Source organism: Jaculus jaculus, chromosome 9, assembly GCF_020740685.1.
Source record: "Jaculus jaculus isolate mJacJac1 chromosome 9, mJacJac1.mat.Y.cur, whole genome shotgun sequence".
In the NCBI taxonomy this organism is placed as follows: domain Eukaryota; kingdom Metazoa; phylum Chordata; class Mammalia; order Rodentia; family Dipodidae; genus Jaculus; species Jaculus jaculus.
In genome coordinates this window covers 116,817,876-116,836,716 of record NC_059110.1, presented here as the reverse complement: position 1 = coordinate 116,836,716, position 18,841 = coordinate 116,817,876, and the positions used below count along the sequence as shown (strand labels likewise).

General features: G+C 56.1%; 1 protein-coding gene across 4 annotated transcripts; it reads right to left on the bottom strand.

The window, feature by feature from the left end:
* Positions 1 to 794: 794 nt before the first annotated feature.
* Ubtf (upstream binding transcription factor) lies at positions 795 to 18,390 on the bottom strand. 4 transcript variants are annotated; one of them, XM_045158296.1, is made up of 21 exons: positions 18,372 to 18,390; positions 15,352 to 15,476; positions 13,449 to 13,624; positions 12,653 to 12,736; positions 12,397 to 12,552; positions 9,621 to 9,685; positions 9,253 to 9,373; positions 8,804 to 8,914; positions 8,335 to 8,468; positions 8,071 to 8,212; positions 7,783 to 7,824; positions 7,565 to 7,678; positions 7,315 to 7,470; positions 6,888 to 7,043; positions 6,688 to 6,798; positions 6,045 to 6,133; positions 5,767 to 5,956; positions 3,472 to 3,519; positions 3,308 to 3,379; positions 3,056 to 3,199; positions 795 to 2,973 (listed from the first exon to the last, which is right to left on the bottom strand). In XM_045158296.1, exons 2-21 carry the CDS (start codon positions 15,407 to 15,409, stop codon positions 2,848 to 2,850), a joined length of 2,295 nt encoding a protein of 764 aa, XP_045014231.1. In that variant the 5' UTR covers positions 15,410 to 15,476; positions 18,372 to 18,390; the 3' UTR covers positions 795 to 2,847. The 4 variants fall into 4 exon arrangements, with proteins under 4 accessions (XP_045014231.1, XP_045014229.1, XP_045014230.1 ...); XM_045158294.1 differs by lacking the exon at positions 18,372 to 18,390 and adding an exon at positions 17,899 to 18,032; XM_045158295.1 differs by lacking the exon at positions 18,372 to 18,390 and adding an exon at positions 16,603 to 16,706.
* Between the last annotated feature and the right edge of the window lie 451 nt (positions 18,391 to 18,841).

The following is an 18,841-nucleotide window of genomic DNA, read 5'->3' as shown; positions in this document are numbered from 1 at the left end:
ATTTATTTATTTTGAGGTAGGGTGTCACTGTAGCTCACAGAATGACCTGGAATTCATTATGTAGTCTCAGGGTGGCTTTGAGCTCACAGTGATCCTATTTCTGACTCCCAAGTCCTGTGTGCCACAATGCCAGGCTATCCCCCTTTTATTTTTAACCTTTTGTTATTGTTTGATGCATGTGCCACCTGTACATCTGGCTTACTTGGGTACTGGGTTATCAGGACTCAAACTGGGGTCCTTAGGCTTCACAGGCTCTCCAGCCCCCCCCACCTTTTATTTATTTATATTTTTTTATTTTTGGTGAGGTAGGGTCTCACTCTAGTCCAGGCTGACCTGGAATTCACTATGTAGACTCAGGCTGGCCTCGAACTCAGCGCGATCTTACCTCTGCTTCCTGAGTGCGGATTAAAAGCATGAGCCACCATGCCCAGCTGCTCTTCTCAGTACTCCCCATAAGCTTGTACACCAACCACAATGCCTGCAGTGAACCCTTGACCCCCATGGTTCATTACCTTGTTGCCCAAGGCAATACCCATGGGTGAAAACCTATCTTTTACAACTTCTCAGTCCTTGGTGGCTGACAAGCCCAAGGGAACAGGCAGAATTGTGAAAGTGAAGGAACAGTAAGTAGCCCAGATTGAGGGGAAAGTAAGCTGCCTGTGGGGTACTTATGAAAAGAGGAAGATGGCTTCGGACAGGGCAAATACACTGACTTCAAGGATTTTCTTATATCAGATTTCATTCATCAGATATCATTCCTACTTTCATTTATTCCAGTCACCAGACAACAGTCAAACCTTTGTTTTTTACTTTATTGTACAAAAAAGGGAGAAAAGTTCCACAGTTGGCCTTAAGCTTAGGTAGACATCTCTAATCCACTCCCCCTCCCACCTCCCACGGTACAAACTCAAGTGTGGTGGTTGTGGAAACCTACAAAACACTTAAATATATTAGAAAAGGTGGAAGGGGGCGTGGCTCCCACCCCAGCCATCATGTCCCAGTGCCAAAATGTGCTCCTGGTGACCTCTGACAGCACTTACATCCCCTCCCCTGTCTATACTGTAAGGATTCTCCAAGTTTTGAAACGGAGAAGAAAAGCATCCCATTCCAAGTTTTTAAAAGGAAACACATTCTACTCAAGTGTAATAGTTCAGGTTTTGAAATAAGGAAACGAGTTTCTTTGCAGGGCCTCTCAGGGAGCCTTATAACCCCTGGACCTAGCTCCAGGATCAGGATAGGGGGAGGGTTGGAGTGTCACCCCTAAACATACCCACCCTAGCACCACAGTCTGGGCAAAGCAGTCTCTCCCCTAACATGGAAAGGGATGGGAAACTGGGCCGGAGCGCCACACCTTGGTGGAGGGCCCATTTCCCCACTCCTGGCAATCCTGAAGATGGGAAAGCCCAAAGCTTCCATAAATCACCAAAGAGTGCAAACAAAAAAAATTTTGACCAACTTAGTAAAGTAAAAATGCATACTAAGTCCACAGGGATAAGGTGGCTTGGCTTATTAAGTCAAGGAACGGGGTACAGAAGGCCTGGATGGCTGGTGGGGGATAGAGGGCTGGTTGCAGAAAGCATCTTCTGCAGCCCCTTCCCCAGCTATAGGGTTGGGGAGCAGACCTGAGAAATCAAAGGAAATGGGGGCTGCCAGGGGACAGGCAGGAGGGACAGATACATAATAGGTCCCAAGACACTTCCTGAAGCCCAGGTCCCACTGCCCCCCCCAAATGAACCAGAGGCCTTTTCCAAAGTTTCCAGGCCTATGCCATTGTCTGCCCCTTTCCTAATTCCTGCTGGACAGCAGAAGCACACTGCAGCTCACATGCACTTGGCAAGTTGATATAGGAAGAATCGGGTGGCTTCAGTGTCCTCCGCAATGGGACCAGAGAGCAGGCACGTGGAGGAATTACAGGGAGGGGCAGGCTCGGCCCGTTCCTGCTAGAGTCACTGTCTTCCTGGCGCTCATAAACCCTTTTCCAGACTCACAACATCGAGGCAGGCTCCAGGGCACACCCCCTTCTTTCTCTACTTGCACACAGGAACTCACACATCCACAGGTGCACCCTTGCTATGTACAAGACACACGCACGCACGCACACGCACACACACACACACACATGCTTTCCACACGCATCAAGACCATTTTTTAAAAAGTCCCAATCCTCCCACCAACCCCCCCCTCCCAGAAATGACAACAGAGACGACAGCCGAGATCGGTAGGAAACGTCTCGTTGACAGCTCAGAGCTTAAAAAAAAAATATATACACATATATAAAAAACACTCTGCCCCTCCCCCTTGAGTGGGTCCAGGCAGCTCCTTTCTGCAAGGGCGGGGGAATGGGGCCATGGGCGGTGCCCATTTTCTCAAAGGCAGCCCCCTCCTCTCCCTCTAGTTCCAAAGTAGGGGTCCAGGCAGCAGCCCCTCTGAGAAGGAAGGGCTCCTCAAGCTTCCACTCCCACCTTTGTGTGGGATACAGGTGTGGAGGGCCTCACCAAACTCTTTGGGCACCCCCCCAATCCCCACTCCCAGGTTCATTGTCCATGCCAGAACTGCAAGTGCAGAAGAGGGATGGGACGGGCCGGTCCGGTCCAGTGCTGGCTCAGTCTGATGGTTGCTGTCCCTGGAGAACCCCCAGGGCTGATGGATCCGAGGCTGCAGAGTCCTAGCCTGGGCTCCTGCAGCCCACCTACCCCCACTGGATTTTGTTTAAAAAAAAAAAAAAATTTGAGGGAAAGAAAGAAAGTGGGGGAGGCCAGGAGGCAGGGGACAGAACATGGGGGAGACAAAGGTGATCAGTTGGGGAGGGGGCTCCATGGCTCTCCCTGGCTGCCGAGGAGCGGAGCCTCAGTTAGAGTCAGAGTCCGAGGAGTCCCCTGAAGACGAGGAGCTGGAGCTGCTGCCCTCAGACTCGTTGTCTTCATCCTCATCCTCATCCTCGTCGTCATCTTCATCCTCATCATCCTCATCGTTCTGGGGAGGGGGGCAAAGAACATGCAGTTACCAGATGGCCGTCCCTGTGGGCCCCAACCCTCCTTTGTCCTGTCCGCCGAACCTCGTCCCCATCCTCGCTCTCATCTTCACTGCTGGACTCAGAAGAGTCCCCACCATCCTCAGAGGAGTCCCCATTCTCATCATCTTCCTCCTCTTCATCATCATCCTCATCGTCCTCATCATCTTCATCATCGTCCTCAGACTCCTGGGACAGGGGGAGATACGTCAGTGGGACAGGGGCCACCCACCCTACCTAGCCGACTGCTCCTCCCACCCCAGACACCCATGCTCACATCGGCTAGGGCCTACTTACCGACTTGGACTGCAGAGTGGTCCGGCTGGACTTGGGATTTGGGCCTCGCAGCTTGGTCATACTCTTACGTTTCTGTGGGAGAGAATGAGGGAGCAGAGGGGCAGCTTTGAGCTTCAGACCGAGGTTCCTCCACTCCCCACCCCCCGCCCTGCTTGCACACTCACGTTGGAGATATATTCTTTATATGCTGCGCGGTCCTGGGGAGACAGGCTCTGAGGAGACAGAGGAGATGGCGGTTGAACACTGCCCATCCCACTGCAGGCTGCACACACTGTCCCTAGGAGCACGGGCTGAGCCCTTCCAAGCTGTCACTCATCTCGACCCCCAGGCCTCCACGTTGGGTCTCTGCAGAGGGCCCCTGCGATCTCAGAATCCGTTTCTACTTCTCCCACAAGAGTCCTTCTCAGAGCCACTCTGAACTGACAGCGGCTTACATACGAAGTCCCTCTCATTGCTATACCCAAATGGTGGCTCCACACTTAGGGTTTTCCTCAACCAATGCTGAAATTCCTCTTGATGACTTACAAAGCCTGTAATCAGTCTCACCCTGGCCCCTGAGCCTCTGATAAGACAGTAGGGCCCAAAAAAGCTCTGGAATACCCAATTCCCTCTGGGTCCTTGGCTAACCTGCTTGGGTGGCAGGGGAGGGCACAGGTGATTCTCGGTGTACAGATGTGACTGCTCAGCCAAAACACACAAAAGCCCAACCAACACCCCAAGAAGTCTCTTGGTCTCAGCAGGAAGGAGAAAAAGGACAGTCTACTAAATTGTAACCTTGGGCAAATTTTTAAAAGCCCGGTGGGCTGGAGAGATGGCTTAACTGTTAAGACACCTGCAAAGCCAAAGGACCCAGGTTTGATTTCCAAGGACCCACGTAAGCCAGATGCACAAGGTCGCCCATGCATCTGGAGTTCATTTTCATTGGTTGGAAGCCCTGATGTGCCCATTCTCTCTCTCTCTCTGCCTTGTTATTTCTCTCTCAAATAAACAAATAATAATAAATCTATCTGAGTCTTTTGTTTTGTTTTTTCAAGGTAAGGTCTCACTCTAGCTCAGGCTTACCTAGAACTCTGTCTCTGTAGCCTCAGGCTGGCCTCGAATTCATGGTGATCCTTCTACCTCTGTCTCCCAAGTGCTGGGGTTAAAGGTGTGTTCTACCACACCAGGTCCTTTTAATTATTTATTTTTTTTAATTAATTAATTAATTTATTTTTTTAAATATATTATGACTCAAGCCACTGCTAGAACTTTTTAGGTTTGGGCTTTTATTTATTTATTTTTATTCATTTATTTATTTGAGAGTGACAGAGAGAGAGGAAGAGGCAGATAGAGACAGAGACTGAGAATGGGCGCGCCAGGGCCTCCAGCCACTGCGAACGAACTCCAGACGCATGCGCCCCCTTGTGCATCTGGCTAACGTGGGACCTGGGGAACCGAGCCTCGAACCGGCGTCCTTAGGCTTCACAGGCAAACGCTTAACCGCTAAGCCATCTCTCCAGCCCTATTTATTTATTGAGGTAGGGTCTCCTTTAGCCCAGGCTGACCTGGAATTCACTACGTAGTCTCAGGGTGGCCTCAAATTCCCTTTGATCTTCCTACTTCAGCCTCCCAAGTACTGGGATTAAAGGGATGTGCCACTACACCTGGCTTCTTCTGAGCCTTAAAAAAATTATTTTAGCTAGGCATGGTAGTACATGCCTTTAATCCCAGCACTTGGGAGGCAGAGGTAGGTGAAGCACTGAGTTTCAGGCCAGTCTGAGACCAAAGAAGTTAGCCTGGGCTAGACTGAGATCCTTCCTTGAAAACAAAACAAAAAAGCTGGGCACTGCAATGCACACCTTTAGTCCTGGTACTTGGGAGGCAGGGAGGTAGGAGAATCACTGTGAGTTCGAGGCCACCCTGAGATTACATAGTGAATTCCAGGTCGGCCTGGGCTAGAGCGAGACCCTACCTCAAAAAGCAAAAAGTGGGGCGAAGAGGGAAAGGGAGGAGAGGAGAGAATGGGCATGCCACCCACTTTGTGCACCTGGCTTTATGTGCACATTGGGGCAATCTAACCAGGGCCATCAGGCTTTGCAAGGAAGCACCTTTAACCACTGAGCCACTTCTCCAGCCCTCTCTGAGCCTTCATTTCCTTAGCTTTAAAAGTGTGACAAAGCCGGGCGTGGTGGCGCACGCCTTTAATCCCAGCACTCGGAAGGCAGAGGTAGGAGATCACCGTGAGTTCGAGGCCGCCCTGAGACCCCATAGTGAATTCCAGGTCAGCCTGGGCTAGGGTGAGACCCTGCCTCGAAACAACAGCCGCAGCAACAAAAAACTAAACAACCAACCAACCAAACAAAAAAGTGTGACAATACCAGTTACCCTGCAGGATTACTGGGGCACTGAAGGAAGTCATGAATGAAGAGCAGCGGGCATGGTGCCTCCCTCTCCCTCCCAAGGGCCTCTTGCTCTCTCACCTTGACCCAGAGGTCCAAGTGCACCTTGTACTGCTTTTGCTGCTCCTCAGCCAGCTTTTTATAGTGCTCCTTCTGGCTCTGGGAGATGCGCTGCCAGCGGCTGCCTATCTCCACCATGCGCTCCTTCAGCGGCAGGTGGTTCAACTCCCCGTTAGACAAGAGCTCCTGGGAGAACTTCTGGTAACCGTTCCTGGGGGAGAGACAAAGAGGGTCAGGGACTCCCAACCACCCTCCACCTCTGACCCCCACACCAGGGCAGACTTCAGCCCCAGGCTCACATGGGAGGCTTCTTGGGCTCCCCTTGGAACTTCATCTTCTTGGAGGAGTTCGTAGCAGCTGGGGGTGCCCGCATTTCACTCAGCTCCCTCTGTGGGGAGACTCAGAAAGGTCACATTCATGCCCCCATGCTATCAACCCTTAACTGCTTCCCCTCTATGGGCCACGGAAACAAACTACTGGGCAAGGCAAGGTGGTAGATGCCCTCCGGGGGCAGGTGGAGCGTTAAAGGGCAGCGTGGATTCTACTGAAGCAGCACTACCTGCGGACTCACCTGTGCCAACCCACAGCACTTTAAAGGGCTTTCACAGCTGACCTTGTGCCCTCTAGGGCTCTGCAGGTCATCCCCAGCCCCATCACCCCATTTGGCTAAGGAAAGACTGAGGCTCTGGGGAGGAAGTTAAGACTGGCTCCCTGGACAAGGTGGCACACGCCTTTAGTACAAGCACCAGGAGGCTGAGATAGAGGGATCACCATGAGTTTGAGGGAGTCTGGGGCAATAGTGAGTTCCACGTCAGCCTGGGCTACAGTGAGACCCTACTTTGAAAAATAAAAAGGCTGGCTAAGGGATCGCAACCAAAACTGGCACGTCTGGCTGGGAATCCATTTATATGAGGGTGACGGTGTAGTCCAGGCCCTTCCCACCTCGTATCGCTTTTGGTCTTCTGCTGCCTTTTTAATCCACATCAGCTTCTCTTTCTTCTCCATGTTGTTCCAGGTCATCTCCATGGCTTTCAAAGCCTTCACCCGGTCATTCTGGAGACAGAGCAGGAATGTCAGCTGTGTGTGGGGTGGCCTCTTGGGATTGGAGGCTACAAAATAAGCCCTTTCCCACTCCCTGCCACCTTGAAGCGAGCCAGATAGTCGCCGATGACGCTCTGCTGCCAGATCTCCTCGGCTCTCTTGGGGGACTCGGGCAGCTTGCCGCGATCCTCCCGCTCCGCACCAGGCTTCCTCTCGGACTGAGCCTTCAGCGCAGCCTCGCGGGCCTTGTACTTGGCCTGCGGGCAAGGCACGGGCGTGAGCCTGCGGGCCACCCCCAGGGGGCGCGCGCGGCTCGCCCATCAGCGGGCAGCACTGGGCCGGGGGCGGGGCCAGATGAGCCGTGCCAGCTCCGCCCAGGCGCGGGGCGCTGGAGCCGGCAGCCCTCGCTGACAGCTTCCCGCCTTCCAGCACGGCTCCTGCGCTCCCGCCCCAGCATCTGAGCACACACGGGAGGGCCGCCCGGGGCAGGGGTGCGGCCCCCAGGGGAGTCTGGTGTCTGTGCCTGACCTTCTTCTTCTCGGACAGGTCGTTCCACATGCGGGCCAGCAGGCGGGTCAGTTCGCTCTCCGAGAGTTCAGGCCGCTCCTCTTGCAGCTGCCTCCGCTTCTCCTCCGAGAAGATGAACATGGCCGACACGGGCCGCTTGGGCTTCTCGGAGCCGCCCTGCGGAGGTGCAGAGGGTCAGAGGTGCGCGGTGACCGCGGGCATCCTGTGGGCATCCCCTCCCCGCCCCACCTGGCTGCCCTGCTGCATCCACCTTGCCGCCTTCTTGCGGAGGTTTCTTGGATGCTGGGCTGGTGGTCTGCTTCTTGTTGATGTTCAACATCTTCTCCTCCCCCAGGACCCGCTGTTGCTCCTCTTCTGGAAGGCTCTGGGAAGGAGAGGTGCATGGGGCTGCAGGCTGGCTCTTCAGGCTCCTCAAGACTGCCTGCCAAACCCACCTCTGACCCACCAACCCACCGCAGCAGTACTCACCTCGAGGAAACGGAGCAGTTCTACTTCATAATCTTTCTTTTTCTGGGAACGTAAGGGAACTCGGTCAGTTGGGGATAGCCCCTGGGACTCAGGATCAGTAACTCCCTCAGCACACCACCAGGGTGTGCATATGATCTGTTCTCCCACCACAGACCGTGGCTAGGAGGCCTGAGCTGTGCCTTGGACTAGACGCTAGAGGTCAAACAGCTAGTCAAGTCACATGAGTCTGGCTGGGGGTTTAAACCCCAAGACAGGGCCTGTCTCCCGGATGGTCCCTTCCCCACGCACCTGGTCACACTTCTTATGATAGGCATCCTTCTCCTTTTGGGAGAGCAGCTTCCACTGTTGGCTGCATAGCACCATGCGCTCTGTGCTGGGCACATCTTTCATGTTGGCCATGAGCTCCGCGCAGTACAGCGAGTAGCTGTTCCTATTGCAACCAGCAGGGAGAAAATACACCCGTGAGCAAGGGGGCAGCTGGCCTTTGCCACACAATTCTGGGCCCTCAATGGCCCGACTCCCACTTGTCTCCCTGCCCCTGGCAGTGCTCACGGAGGTGGCTTGGTGGGTCGCCCATCAAACTTGTCCTTGAGTTGGCGTTCGGCCTTGGTAAGGGTGGACTTTGTGATGCCCTCCTCGCTGATGTTCAGCTCAGGATGCTTCTGGATGTAGTCACGCATAATCTCCTGCAGAGCGAGGCGGGGAGCGGAGGGGGGTAACGGGATGTGGGGTTAGCTGGGGCATGGGAAGGGGGAGAGCCGCTGGGGAGGGGAGGCAGGGAGCAAAGCTGGGGGGTAGCGGCAGTGTGTCTGCTGTGCCACACACCACATGGTGCCCTGCCCTGCCCTGCCCTAGCCTGAGATCTCATGGGGGTGGGACCGGGAAGGGGTAGAGGTGAGGGGCCCAGAAGGCCCCTCCCTCAAGAGGATCGGGGAGTGACTGCCACCCGCACAATGCGGTGGCACCAGAGGGCAGAGGCTCTTGAAGAGCCGGACGGGGAGGAGCGCAGCGGAAGCCTAACCTCGTACTCCTTCCGCTGCTCCAGGGCCTTATGAATCCATTTCAGCCTCTTTTTGTCCGAGAGCTGAGACCACTGCTTCCCCAGGGAGTCCTTCACCTCCTTCGTAGTGGCCTGCAAACCAAAAGCCGTCAGACACACACAGGCAGCCAGGGGTAGGGGAGGGGGGGGAGGGGCACGGAGGCCCCGCCCCCTCGGGCCACAGGAGGTCACATGAGTGTCCCCCACAGGCCGGGAGGGGAAGGCAGAATCCCGCCTTGGTGCAAGGGACAGGCTCACACACGCGCACGCATACGCACACTCGCACGCCAGCTTGCCCAGGCCCTGTCCATGCAACCCCCCCCTGGGGAGGGGCCTCTTCTCCTGCTCCCCTGCACCATGCCCGGCCACCTGGCGCGGCTCCCCCCTTGCCACAGCCATGTGCCCTCCACCCCTACCCCTTGGCCACTCACATCGGGCCGCACTTTGAGATACACTTTCTTCTCGTGGGTGTACCACAGCTGCTGGGGGGTTTTAGGCTTCTCAGGGATGTCCGACTTCTTGGCATTCTGGATAAGGTCGGGATGATCCTCCCTAGCCAGGGCATGGGAGCAAGGGTCAGCAGGCAATACTGCCAAGGCAGACCCCAGCTAGCTGCCCCACCCGAGTCTCCTAGGCCTTCCAGCGGGGCCCAGTGTGACAGTGGCTACCTGCCTGTCCCTGCCCGTCTGATACATTAGGATCTACACATGACCTTCCTGTGTGTCTCATGGATGGCTAGCTAGTCTCCAGCCAGCGTCCCTGTATCCTTTCACACCCAATGCCGCGTAGGCTGCCTTACCTGAATCGGGCCAGGTTTCGCTCGAACTCCTGTTTCTCCCTCTGGAAGTCCTGAATATATTTCATCTGGGGGGAGGAGGGGATGGGGTCATCCAGGACCCAAGGCCTATGTCACCCAGAGCTGCAAAAGCTACCCTCCTGTCCGTCTTGCCTCTCGCTATGATATGGACTAATGGTGGCCAGTGCCTTCTAGTGGGTTAGGGTTGTTGGGCTCACCACACACCAGACCTGGAGCCTTTGTGAGCCAGTGAGTTATTAAGAGTCTCCCAGACATCAAACCTGCATCCTACTCTCCTCATTAAAGAATGAGTGTCCCAAAGGACAGACATGGCACCACCCATTCACTGAGTAGGCAGTGGCTGGGCTAAGACTCCCCGTAGGAATCCAGGAGACTTTGCTGCTGTTGCTCCTCCTCCCCACTGTCTGTGCCAGCTCATGGAAATCTGCCCCCTTTAAGGTGGCCCTTAAACAGTGCCAGGGCAGCTGGGTTCTACTTCCAAGGCAGGAGGGGAACTCTGTTGGGGCACTGAATGAATTCTTGCAATTTCAATTACATCTCAGTATTTCCAAAATATAATCTCTTCCCCATCCCACTAAGCTTGGGTCTCTAGAACCCCTTCCAATTTTCTCCTCAATTCAGTCACTACTGGTCCCTGCCTTGGATCCCCTTCTACAGCTACTGCCTCCTTTGGCCCCTTTTCCTTCCTCTTCTCTTCTTTTTGGTACTGCTTTCTGAGCTATGGCTTGTCCTGGCTCCCATACAATATATATGTCCCCTTCCTCTTTATTCCCCAGGGTCACAATACCATCACTGGAAGGGACAGGTGCTCATGATGCCCAAGCCAGCCGCCTGCCCCTCATAGAAGCCCCAGGTACACAAGGGCAGCTGTTTCCACTATGGTTCCCACAGAAAACCAGAAGCAGAGCCTAGCCTTATGTGCCCCAATTTTGTACTCTTCAGACAAAACAGGCACCTCACAGATCTGGTTCATCTTCTACACTCAAAAGACAAGGAGCAGAGCTGGAGAAATGGCTCAGCAGTTAAGGTGCTTGCCTGCAAAGCCTAACCACATGGATTTCATTCCCCAGCACCCACGTTAAGCCAGATGCACAAAGTGGCACATACATTAGTTCATTTGTAGTGGCTAGAAGACTGGTGTGCTTCTTTCTCTCTGCTTGTAAATAAAAAGACCAGAGCTGGAGAGATTGCTCAGCAGTTAAGGTGCTTGCTTTGCAAAGCCTCAGGACTCAGGTTTGATCCCCAGTACCTATGTAAAGCCAGGCGCACAAGGCGGTGTATGCATCTAGAGTTCATTTGCAGTGGCTAGAGGCCCTGGTGTGCCCATTCTCTATCTGCCTCTCTCTCTCTCTTTCACATACATTTAAAAAATAAATAAAAAGATCAGGAGCAGATAATTGACTTACCCAAAGCCCCCTTCACAGCCATTCAGCAGTAGTCAGTAGCAGTACCAAATCTCTTTCCCAGGTGAACACCTTGTCCACTTTACCAGTTTCTCTGTCCCTCCCTGGTTCTCACTCTGTTACTTAGCCTCTCCTGCCCATCCTGTGGGTGTTTGGTGGTGTGTGTATAGTCACTGTCCCAAGTGTGGATCCATGGGGTCAACTGCAGCTCATATTCCTGCTTGACTTGAGAATGGGCCACGGGTGGCTGGTCTTACCCAACTAAGCGTGTTCCATTTTGGGCTCAGCACCAAGGGTATGTGAGTTTGCAGCCATAGTTCATGAACCAGGAAAAAGGGTTCCTCAGTGTGTGTGTGGCTAGTGCCACTTTTTGAGGGCCTGCTATGTAGAAATCCCTTTCTCCCAAAATGTCTCTCTCACTGCCCTTCATCACCTCTCCCTGGCTTGTCTCACAATCCTGCAGCCCCTCTTTGAGTTCATCTCATTCCTCATCCCGTCTCAGATCCAATATACAGGGCTCCTCTAGCATTTTAGGTCTCATCATTGAAGAACTTCCTGAGCTCTACCTATTTTCTTCTGGTGGTTTTTCAAGGTAGGGTCTGGCTCTAGCCCAGGCTGACCTGGAATTCACTATGCAGTCTCAGGATGGCCTTGAACTCACAGCAACCCTCCTACCTCTGCATCCCAAGTGCTGGGATTAAAGGTGTGCGCTCTGAACTCTATCTTAACAGTATCCATCCATGCCTAGGGGGCTTGGGGAACTCCTATCTAAAGTGAACCTCTGACAGTCTGGACAGCATCCCATTTCTGCAGGGAATAGCTTGAGGCTAGGAGGGCTGACAGATGGCCTTATGCAAGGGGACGAGAACTCTAGACAGGGACTATGGAGTCGAGGACCCCAAATGCAAGTCCTGCTCTAGCATCACTAATTGTGCAACCTGAGACACCCAATCCTTGTCCACAAGTACCAAGATGAGCCTTCTATGTGGGGTCTCCTGTACACGGATATGAACAGGAGTGTATGGAGAGTGCTCCAGTGGGTACACAACTGCTGAGCAGACTGATGGGGAGGACATTTGTGTGGGAAAAGTACTGTTCAGAACAGAACACCAATGGCAGTGTAGTACAAGTCAGTCTGAGTGCTTCCCTGAGCTTCCCTTCAGGGGCTCCTGTCTGACCATATGTGGACCTGGCAGTAATCAGGGGTAGCCACCCAGGAGTCTATACTGTGTTGTGACAACTCACTCACATCCCTGATGCAGAGTCCCTCTAAGGCCTACTCCATCTCCACTGAACTACCCACACCAGCTGCTCCCAGCTCCTCCCTGGCCCCTCCTGAGCCCCCCTCCCCCCACCTTCTTCTTCTCCGGAAGCTCCTTGTATTTCTTGGACAGAATCTTGGTCAGATCCAGGTTGCTCATCTCAGGGTGGAGTTTTGCGTACTTTGCCCGCTTTTCCATGAAGAAGCGGAAATAAGGTGTCAGGGGCTTCTTTGGGAAATCTGGATGCTTCTGGAAGGTGGAACAAGGAAACAATGCTGGTCAGACACCATCCATTCTTTAAGACCATTCCTTCCCCCTACCCCTTGTGCTCCTCCTGCTGCTAGCTCACCTTGAGTTTTTTGCCTTTGTAAGGATTTTTAACGTGTTCCTGAGCATCGAGGATCAATTCTGTCAAAGTACGGAACTTCCTAACCTGGAAAAAGAAGGGAAGCAGGGGGTAAGAGAAGCTGGGAGATACCACCTCACAGCACAGCCCACTTTTCCAATCCTGTTAGCTCTCTACCAGACTGAAATTACGGAAGGAGAACACAGAGCAATAAGAGCCTACAACACAGGCCTCCTCTGAACCCTGCCCCCTTGCCAGCCAGGTGCTGGCCAACGCCTGCTACCCAGGCTCAGAGGACACTCAAAGGACATCCATAGGGGATGTGGCTCCCATGCCTTCATTCAGTGCCCACAAGAGCTTAGGCAACTGATGACCCAAGACAGTGACTATTCCAGGCCACCTGGAAAGACTGGGAGAACTGAGTTCTAGGCCAATATGGTCACTTAGGCCACCTGCTCCCATTAATGTATAAAATCAGAGCAAACAGATGACCATATGAATATCTCTTTTGTCCTCCTTCCTTCCTTTTTACAGGTTTGTATTCATCTTCCCCACCAGGAGAGGACATGTGTATTCGTGCATGAGAATCAGTCTTTAATCCCAGCACTCGGAAGGCAGAGGCAGGAGGATCACCATGAGTTCTAGGCTAACCGGAGACTAGAGTGAGTTCCTGGTCAGCCTGGGTTAGAATGAGACCCTACCTCAAAAAAAACCAACCAAACAAACAAACAAAACCACAGCCACACTCCCATCACCAACATACACAGAGGGAAAAAACACAGGGATAGGGATCAGTTACCTCATTGGAAATTTCCACCCATTTGAGCTTGCACATATCTCCTGAAAAATCCTTAAATGCAACTTTTTCCCAGTCCATATGTGACTCTGTGGTTTTGAACTTGGAACTGTCATTGGATGGAAGGTTGTTCTTCATGCATTCCAGCAGAGTTAGCATATCTTCCTGGGACCAGCGGTCTGGTAAGGAGTAAAAGAAGCTGTCACACGTGGCTCAGGCCACCCCTTTGATCTTTTCTGAGTATCCAATCTTTCCTCAGAGTCCTTCCATCTGCACCAGGCGGTCTTTCCTTAGATATGGCTGAGCCCTCAGGAAACTGTAGCCACAGTGGATTAGGGCAGGACTTTGGGCCAGATATCATCATACGTAAACACACTGGATGGTATCTGGCTTAGGTGACCAAGGGCCCCTATTTACTGTAGGTGATAGCATGACATCACAGTGATTTGGGGCCCTGTGGGAAAGCAGCTAGCTTATCAGAAGGGAAGCCGGGATGCGGTGTACTTAAATGATGTCAAGTTCAAGCCCCAGTTTAGGTAGATCTCCTAAACATGGAAGGACTGAGAATGTGGGCAGTAAGGCTCCCCATGCAGAAATCTTTCCAGCCCCTCTGGAAACCAGCATGAAAGATATTCCACATCAGAATAAAAAAAGAAAAAGAGCTGGGTATGGTGGCGCACTCCTTTAATCCCAGCACTCAGGAGGCAGAGGTACAAGGATTGCCGTGACTTCAAAGCCACCCTGAGACTCCATAGTGAATTCCAGGTCAGCCTGGGCTAGAGACCCTACCTCAAAAAACCAATAAATAAATAAAATAAAAAATAAGAGAAAGACTACTTAGAAAGAAGAAGGGATTCAGTGGAGGGGGATTTGAGGGGGCAAAGGGAAGGCAGTTGAAGGGGACCATGACTATTGCCTGTATATATGGAAGCTGTCAATAAAAAGTTTAAAAAGAAAAAAGAGCTGGGTGTGGTGGCATGTGCCTTTAATCCCAGTACTCGGGTGAGATCAGAGGCCAGCCTGGAGATACCGACTGAGTTCCAGGTCAGCCTGGGCTAGAGACCCTACCTTAAAAAAAAAAAAAAGTCATTCCATCATCTCCTCATAGTCCTTCAAGGAAGAGCAAAGGAGAATTTCTGACAGTAGTTAAGATGGGGTTGATAAAGGAACCATACAACTCTGAAGGAAAGCATGCACATGGGCTCAACTCTTCAGGAAGGCAAAAAGGGGCTGTAGATCAGCTGTTTTCAGCTACTTTAAGTGCAGCCTAGAGAGCTCGGAGCCTCTCTGAAGGGAGCTGACCTGAGAGTAAGCTGGGGGAACAAGCACCCAAGGGCAGGCAGGAGTCATAAAGGTTCTTCATTGTCATTCGCATCTGGCAACCTGGGCCAGTGTTTCTGCGGAGCAGGTCACATGGACCCATAATCCTCTCTCCTCTAGAAGCTGAGCTTCCTATTTTCCACCCCCATATTCAATGGACCACTACAGAATGAGATTTAGCTATCTAAAGAACCCCAACTCTTCGGGCCCTAAACCTTCAGCACACCTCTGATCTCTACCTGTCTCTGACAAAACTTTACCCTATCACCACTAATAATGATAAACCCAAAAACCTTTTCCCAGCCCTTCTTCTTCCCTTTCTCTCCATCTTCCCACTTCCTCCCAGCCCAGTGGACACTTCAGGCTGACTAGAGACCCTAAAAGGAAGACTTTCACAGTACACTCAAGGCCAAATAATTAGGAGTTAGCCACATGCCCAGCAAATAGATGCTTGACTCACGGAGACTGGAGACCCACCCACCCCAGTTCACAGAATTGCAGACAGGAGAAATCCTTTCTGAAGCGGGTGGGGCTCATTTGGGGGAAAGGATTTAAGTTAAAAAGGGCTAAAATTGGGGGTCCCTACCTTGGCCTTTGGGGGCGGCCATTTCCAGGTCTGTGGGACAGTCGGCTTCTCCGTTCATCCTCCAGCTGTTCAGCCACTTCCTCGGTCGCGCTGGCCGGGCAACCCGGGGTCAAAGCCACCTCACCCTTTCGAAGAGATACCAATGCCCACTCAGGCAGGTAGAGAGAGAAGAGGGCCTTTCTATCCCACCCCCATCCCGCAGGTCCACCCAGCTAGGAGGCTCAGACTTCATGGGGCACAGGATGTAATGTAGAAGTGAGCCCCACTTCTCCACTCCCGCCCCCAGCCTCTGCAGCTGGCTGAGCGGCGTGCGCCCTCCCCTGCCCACGCGAGAGACTGCTCCCAGCTCCCGCGTGTAGCTAGCGCCCGGCCTCCTTCCCCCACCCGGGCCAAAAAAAAAAAAAAAAAAAATCTCCTCCTCCTCCCTCCATGTGCGCCCGCCCCGGGGAGGCCCCAGGCTGGAGGGCGGGGGAGGAGGAAGGGCGGGTAAAGGGCGCGCGCGGCCACGGCAGCGAGCGCGCGCCTCAGTCTCCTCCTCCCGCCTCCCCCCGGCCGGTTCCCCCCGCCTCCGCAACCCGGCGGGGACCCGGACGCAGCGCAGCCGCCGCCAGCCCCGGAGCGCAGCGGCCACACCGCCCCCGGGGACCAGATCCGGATTCCCGCCGCTCCCCCCTTCCGACCTCCCAACGCCGTCCTCGCCCGTCCGGGCAGGCGAGCAGCCGGAGAGAAGCGGCCTAGCCTGCCCCCCGCCCCCGAGCCACCCACCCGGGCCAGAGACGCCGCCACCGCCCAGCCACCCCGACGCGCACGGAGGAGCCCGGCGCAAGAGGCGCGACCGCGGCGGGAACCGCCGCCTCCTCCCCCGAGCCTGCGGCCCAGCCCTGCCGGCGCCCCCGCCCCGGCCTCCGGGGAGCCGAGCCAAGGAGAGGGCGGGAGGACGGCGGCCGGGAGGCGGGGGCGCAGCGCTCACCGGCCCCGCCGCCCCCTCCGGCGGCCGGCGAGAACTGCGCCTGCCGGTTCGGAGAAGCGCGGGCTCCTCCACCCGCGGCCGGGCTTTGGGCCTCGCTTCCTGCCCTCCCCTCCCCCGGTTCTCGGCGTCTTCCCCAGTGCCCTGGTCAACTCGCGTCTAAGCCCCTCTGAACGGAGGTCGCCCCCGGATCCCAGCCGGGCGTCCTCCGTACCCCGCGGCTCCTCTCCCTGCCTCCAGGCCCCGGCCCCGACCCCAGCGCGCGTCCTTGCCGCCTCGGTTACCCGGCGCAGCGCGGCCTCCGGGCTTCCCGCTCCGGCGACTCCCTTCCCGGCTCTGAGCGGCGGCGCCCTCCCCCGCTCGGCCGGGCACAGCCGCAGCTCCCTCCCGCGGCGGCAGCGGCTCCTCCTCCGGGCGCGGCGGCGGCGCTGGGGCGGCGGCTGCTGCTGCTGCTGTGGCGGCGGCGGCTGTGGCTGCTGCCTGCTGCTCCTCGCGGCGAAAAGCACAAAGCACAGCGCCCTCCGCCTGCAGGCAGCCCGCCCGCCGCCCGCCCGCCGGCCCCGGCCTCAAGCTCGCACACCCCCCGCCGCCGCCGCAGCCTCCGCCGCCGGAGCGGGGAGGAGGAGGGAGAAGGGAGGAGGAGCGGGAAGGGGGGGGCGGGAGAAGCGGGGCAGCGAGCGCGTCCTTCCCCGTAGAGCGCACACCGACCCCCGGGGAGCGAGCGCCAGCCCGCCCGCCTCGCCGGCTCCGCTCCCTCCCACAGCCTGCCCGGGCGGGCTCCGCGGGGGGCAGCTGGGAGGAGGGGCGGGAGCTAAGGGGGACCCGGGCGGCCGAGGCGGAGGGAAGGAAGGAGGGGAGGGGGGTTGGTGGTGGTGGTGGTGGTAGTGGCGGCGGCGGCTGCTGCTGTTGCTGCCGCCGGGGAGGGGGGGGGGCCGGGGCAGGGAGACACGCAGCCGCCCGGATGGCGGCGGGGCTCCGAGCCGGGGCGGGCGGGCAGGCAGGCGCCAAGAGCGACCTCGCCAGACCCACGGGAGAACTAGCCGACTTGGCCGGCGCGGGAGGGAGGGTAGAGGTACGACTGTAGAGAGTGCCCGAAGGGTTCCCGGGCGGCCGGTGAGGCTCGAAGGGTGCCCGCGGCCCCGCTCCGGAGCTCCCTTCCTAGTCCTCCCAGCTTGGGATTTGGGGTTCTTGGCTAGTTCTCACCGGCTCCCTCTCCCGCCGCTAGGAGCGGGAGATCGGCGCCCACCCTATACCCGGGAGCGTGGCCACCGGCTTGGGGTGCACGCATGCCGATCGCAGTCCTAGGCTTCGGCGCCTATCGCGGTTCCCTTGCTGCCCAACAGCACCCACTAAACTTGAAAAAAAAAAAAAACTTGGTCCTTTAGATTAAAAAAAAAATTGTTTGCTCTTTACGCCCGGGAAACGGCCAGGAACCCCGACTCCGGTAGAGGAGTCGCTCTGGGAGCCAGTTCGATCCAGCCCGGCATGGCTCCCCAGGCCTGTTCCGGCGCGTGGAGCTCGGCGCCGCTGCTCTAGCAACCCCTCTTCCCCCGAAATCCGCGGCAGCGAAGCTCACTTACCGAGCGTGGGTATGGGAGCGGAGGCTGGGAGCACGGCGGGCCGAAGAGCCGAGCCGCAGCTCCGCTGCAGCCGACGCTGGGGCAGCGGAGTCGCCAGACAAAGCCCGAGATGGCGAAGCGGAGCGACGGCTAATGGCGAGCCCCACGCGCCGCGCTCCGCCCGCCCCGCTCCGCCCGCCCGCCCGCCCGCCTCGGCGCAGCGCAGCGCCGCTCCGAGCGCTCGCCCGTCAGAGCCGCCTCGGCGCCGCCGCCTCTCGGGCCACCCCGGCCTCGCTCGGCCCCTCCGCCTCTTCCGAGCGGCTCTGCCTCACCCTTTTCCCTCCCACCGCTCCGGGGGCTGCACAAAAAAAAATTTTTTTTTAAAAAAAGGAAAATGCTTTTTTTTTCCTTCCCTTTCTTTTCTCCTTTCTGGCAGGGCGGGCGTGTGGAGGAGACGTTTTGGGTCTTTCTTTTGCCCCCCAGCTCGCACTCACCTGCGGAGCCGCCGGCGGGGCTGGGGGTGGGGGCTCGCGGGTCTGGAGCCGCGGAGCGCGGGTTGAAAGCTAGCCAAGCTCTGCAGCGCCCGACCCGGGCGTGTACGCCGCCGCCAGTCCCCGCAGAGAAATCGTCCTCCTACCCCCGCCTCCATCGCTCTGCGTTTCTCTTCCAATCAGCCGGTCGCTTGGCGGCTCCTCCATTCTCCGGCCAAGCCTGCTGCCTAGAACGCGCTGCACGGCTCCATCTGCTCGCCCGGCTCCTCGCTCCCCTGCCGGGGCCCGCGAGGTAGCGTAGGGCCGGGAGAGGGCTGTGCGAGGGGAATCTGCCTGCTTCTCCCCCCGCTCCCACTGCTCCATCCCCGCCGCCTCCTGCTCCTCTCCTGCGTCTTTCCAACTCTCCCCGGTAGCTACTGGTGTGTGTCTGAGTGTGTGCGCGGCTTTTTCTTGCTTTCTTTTTTTTTTTTTTT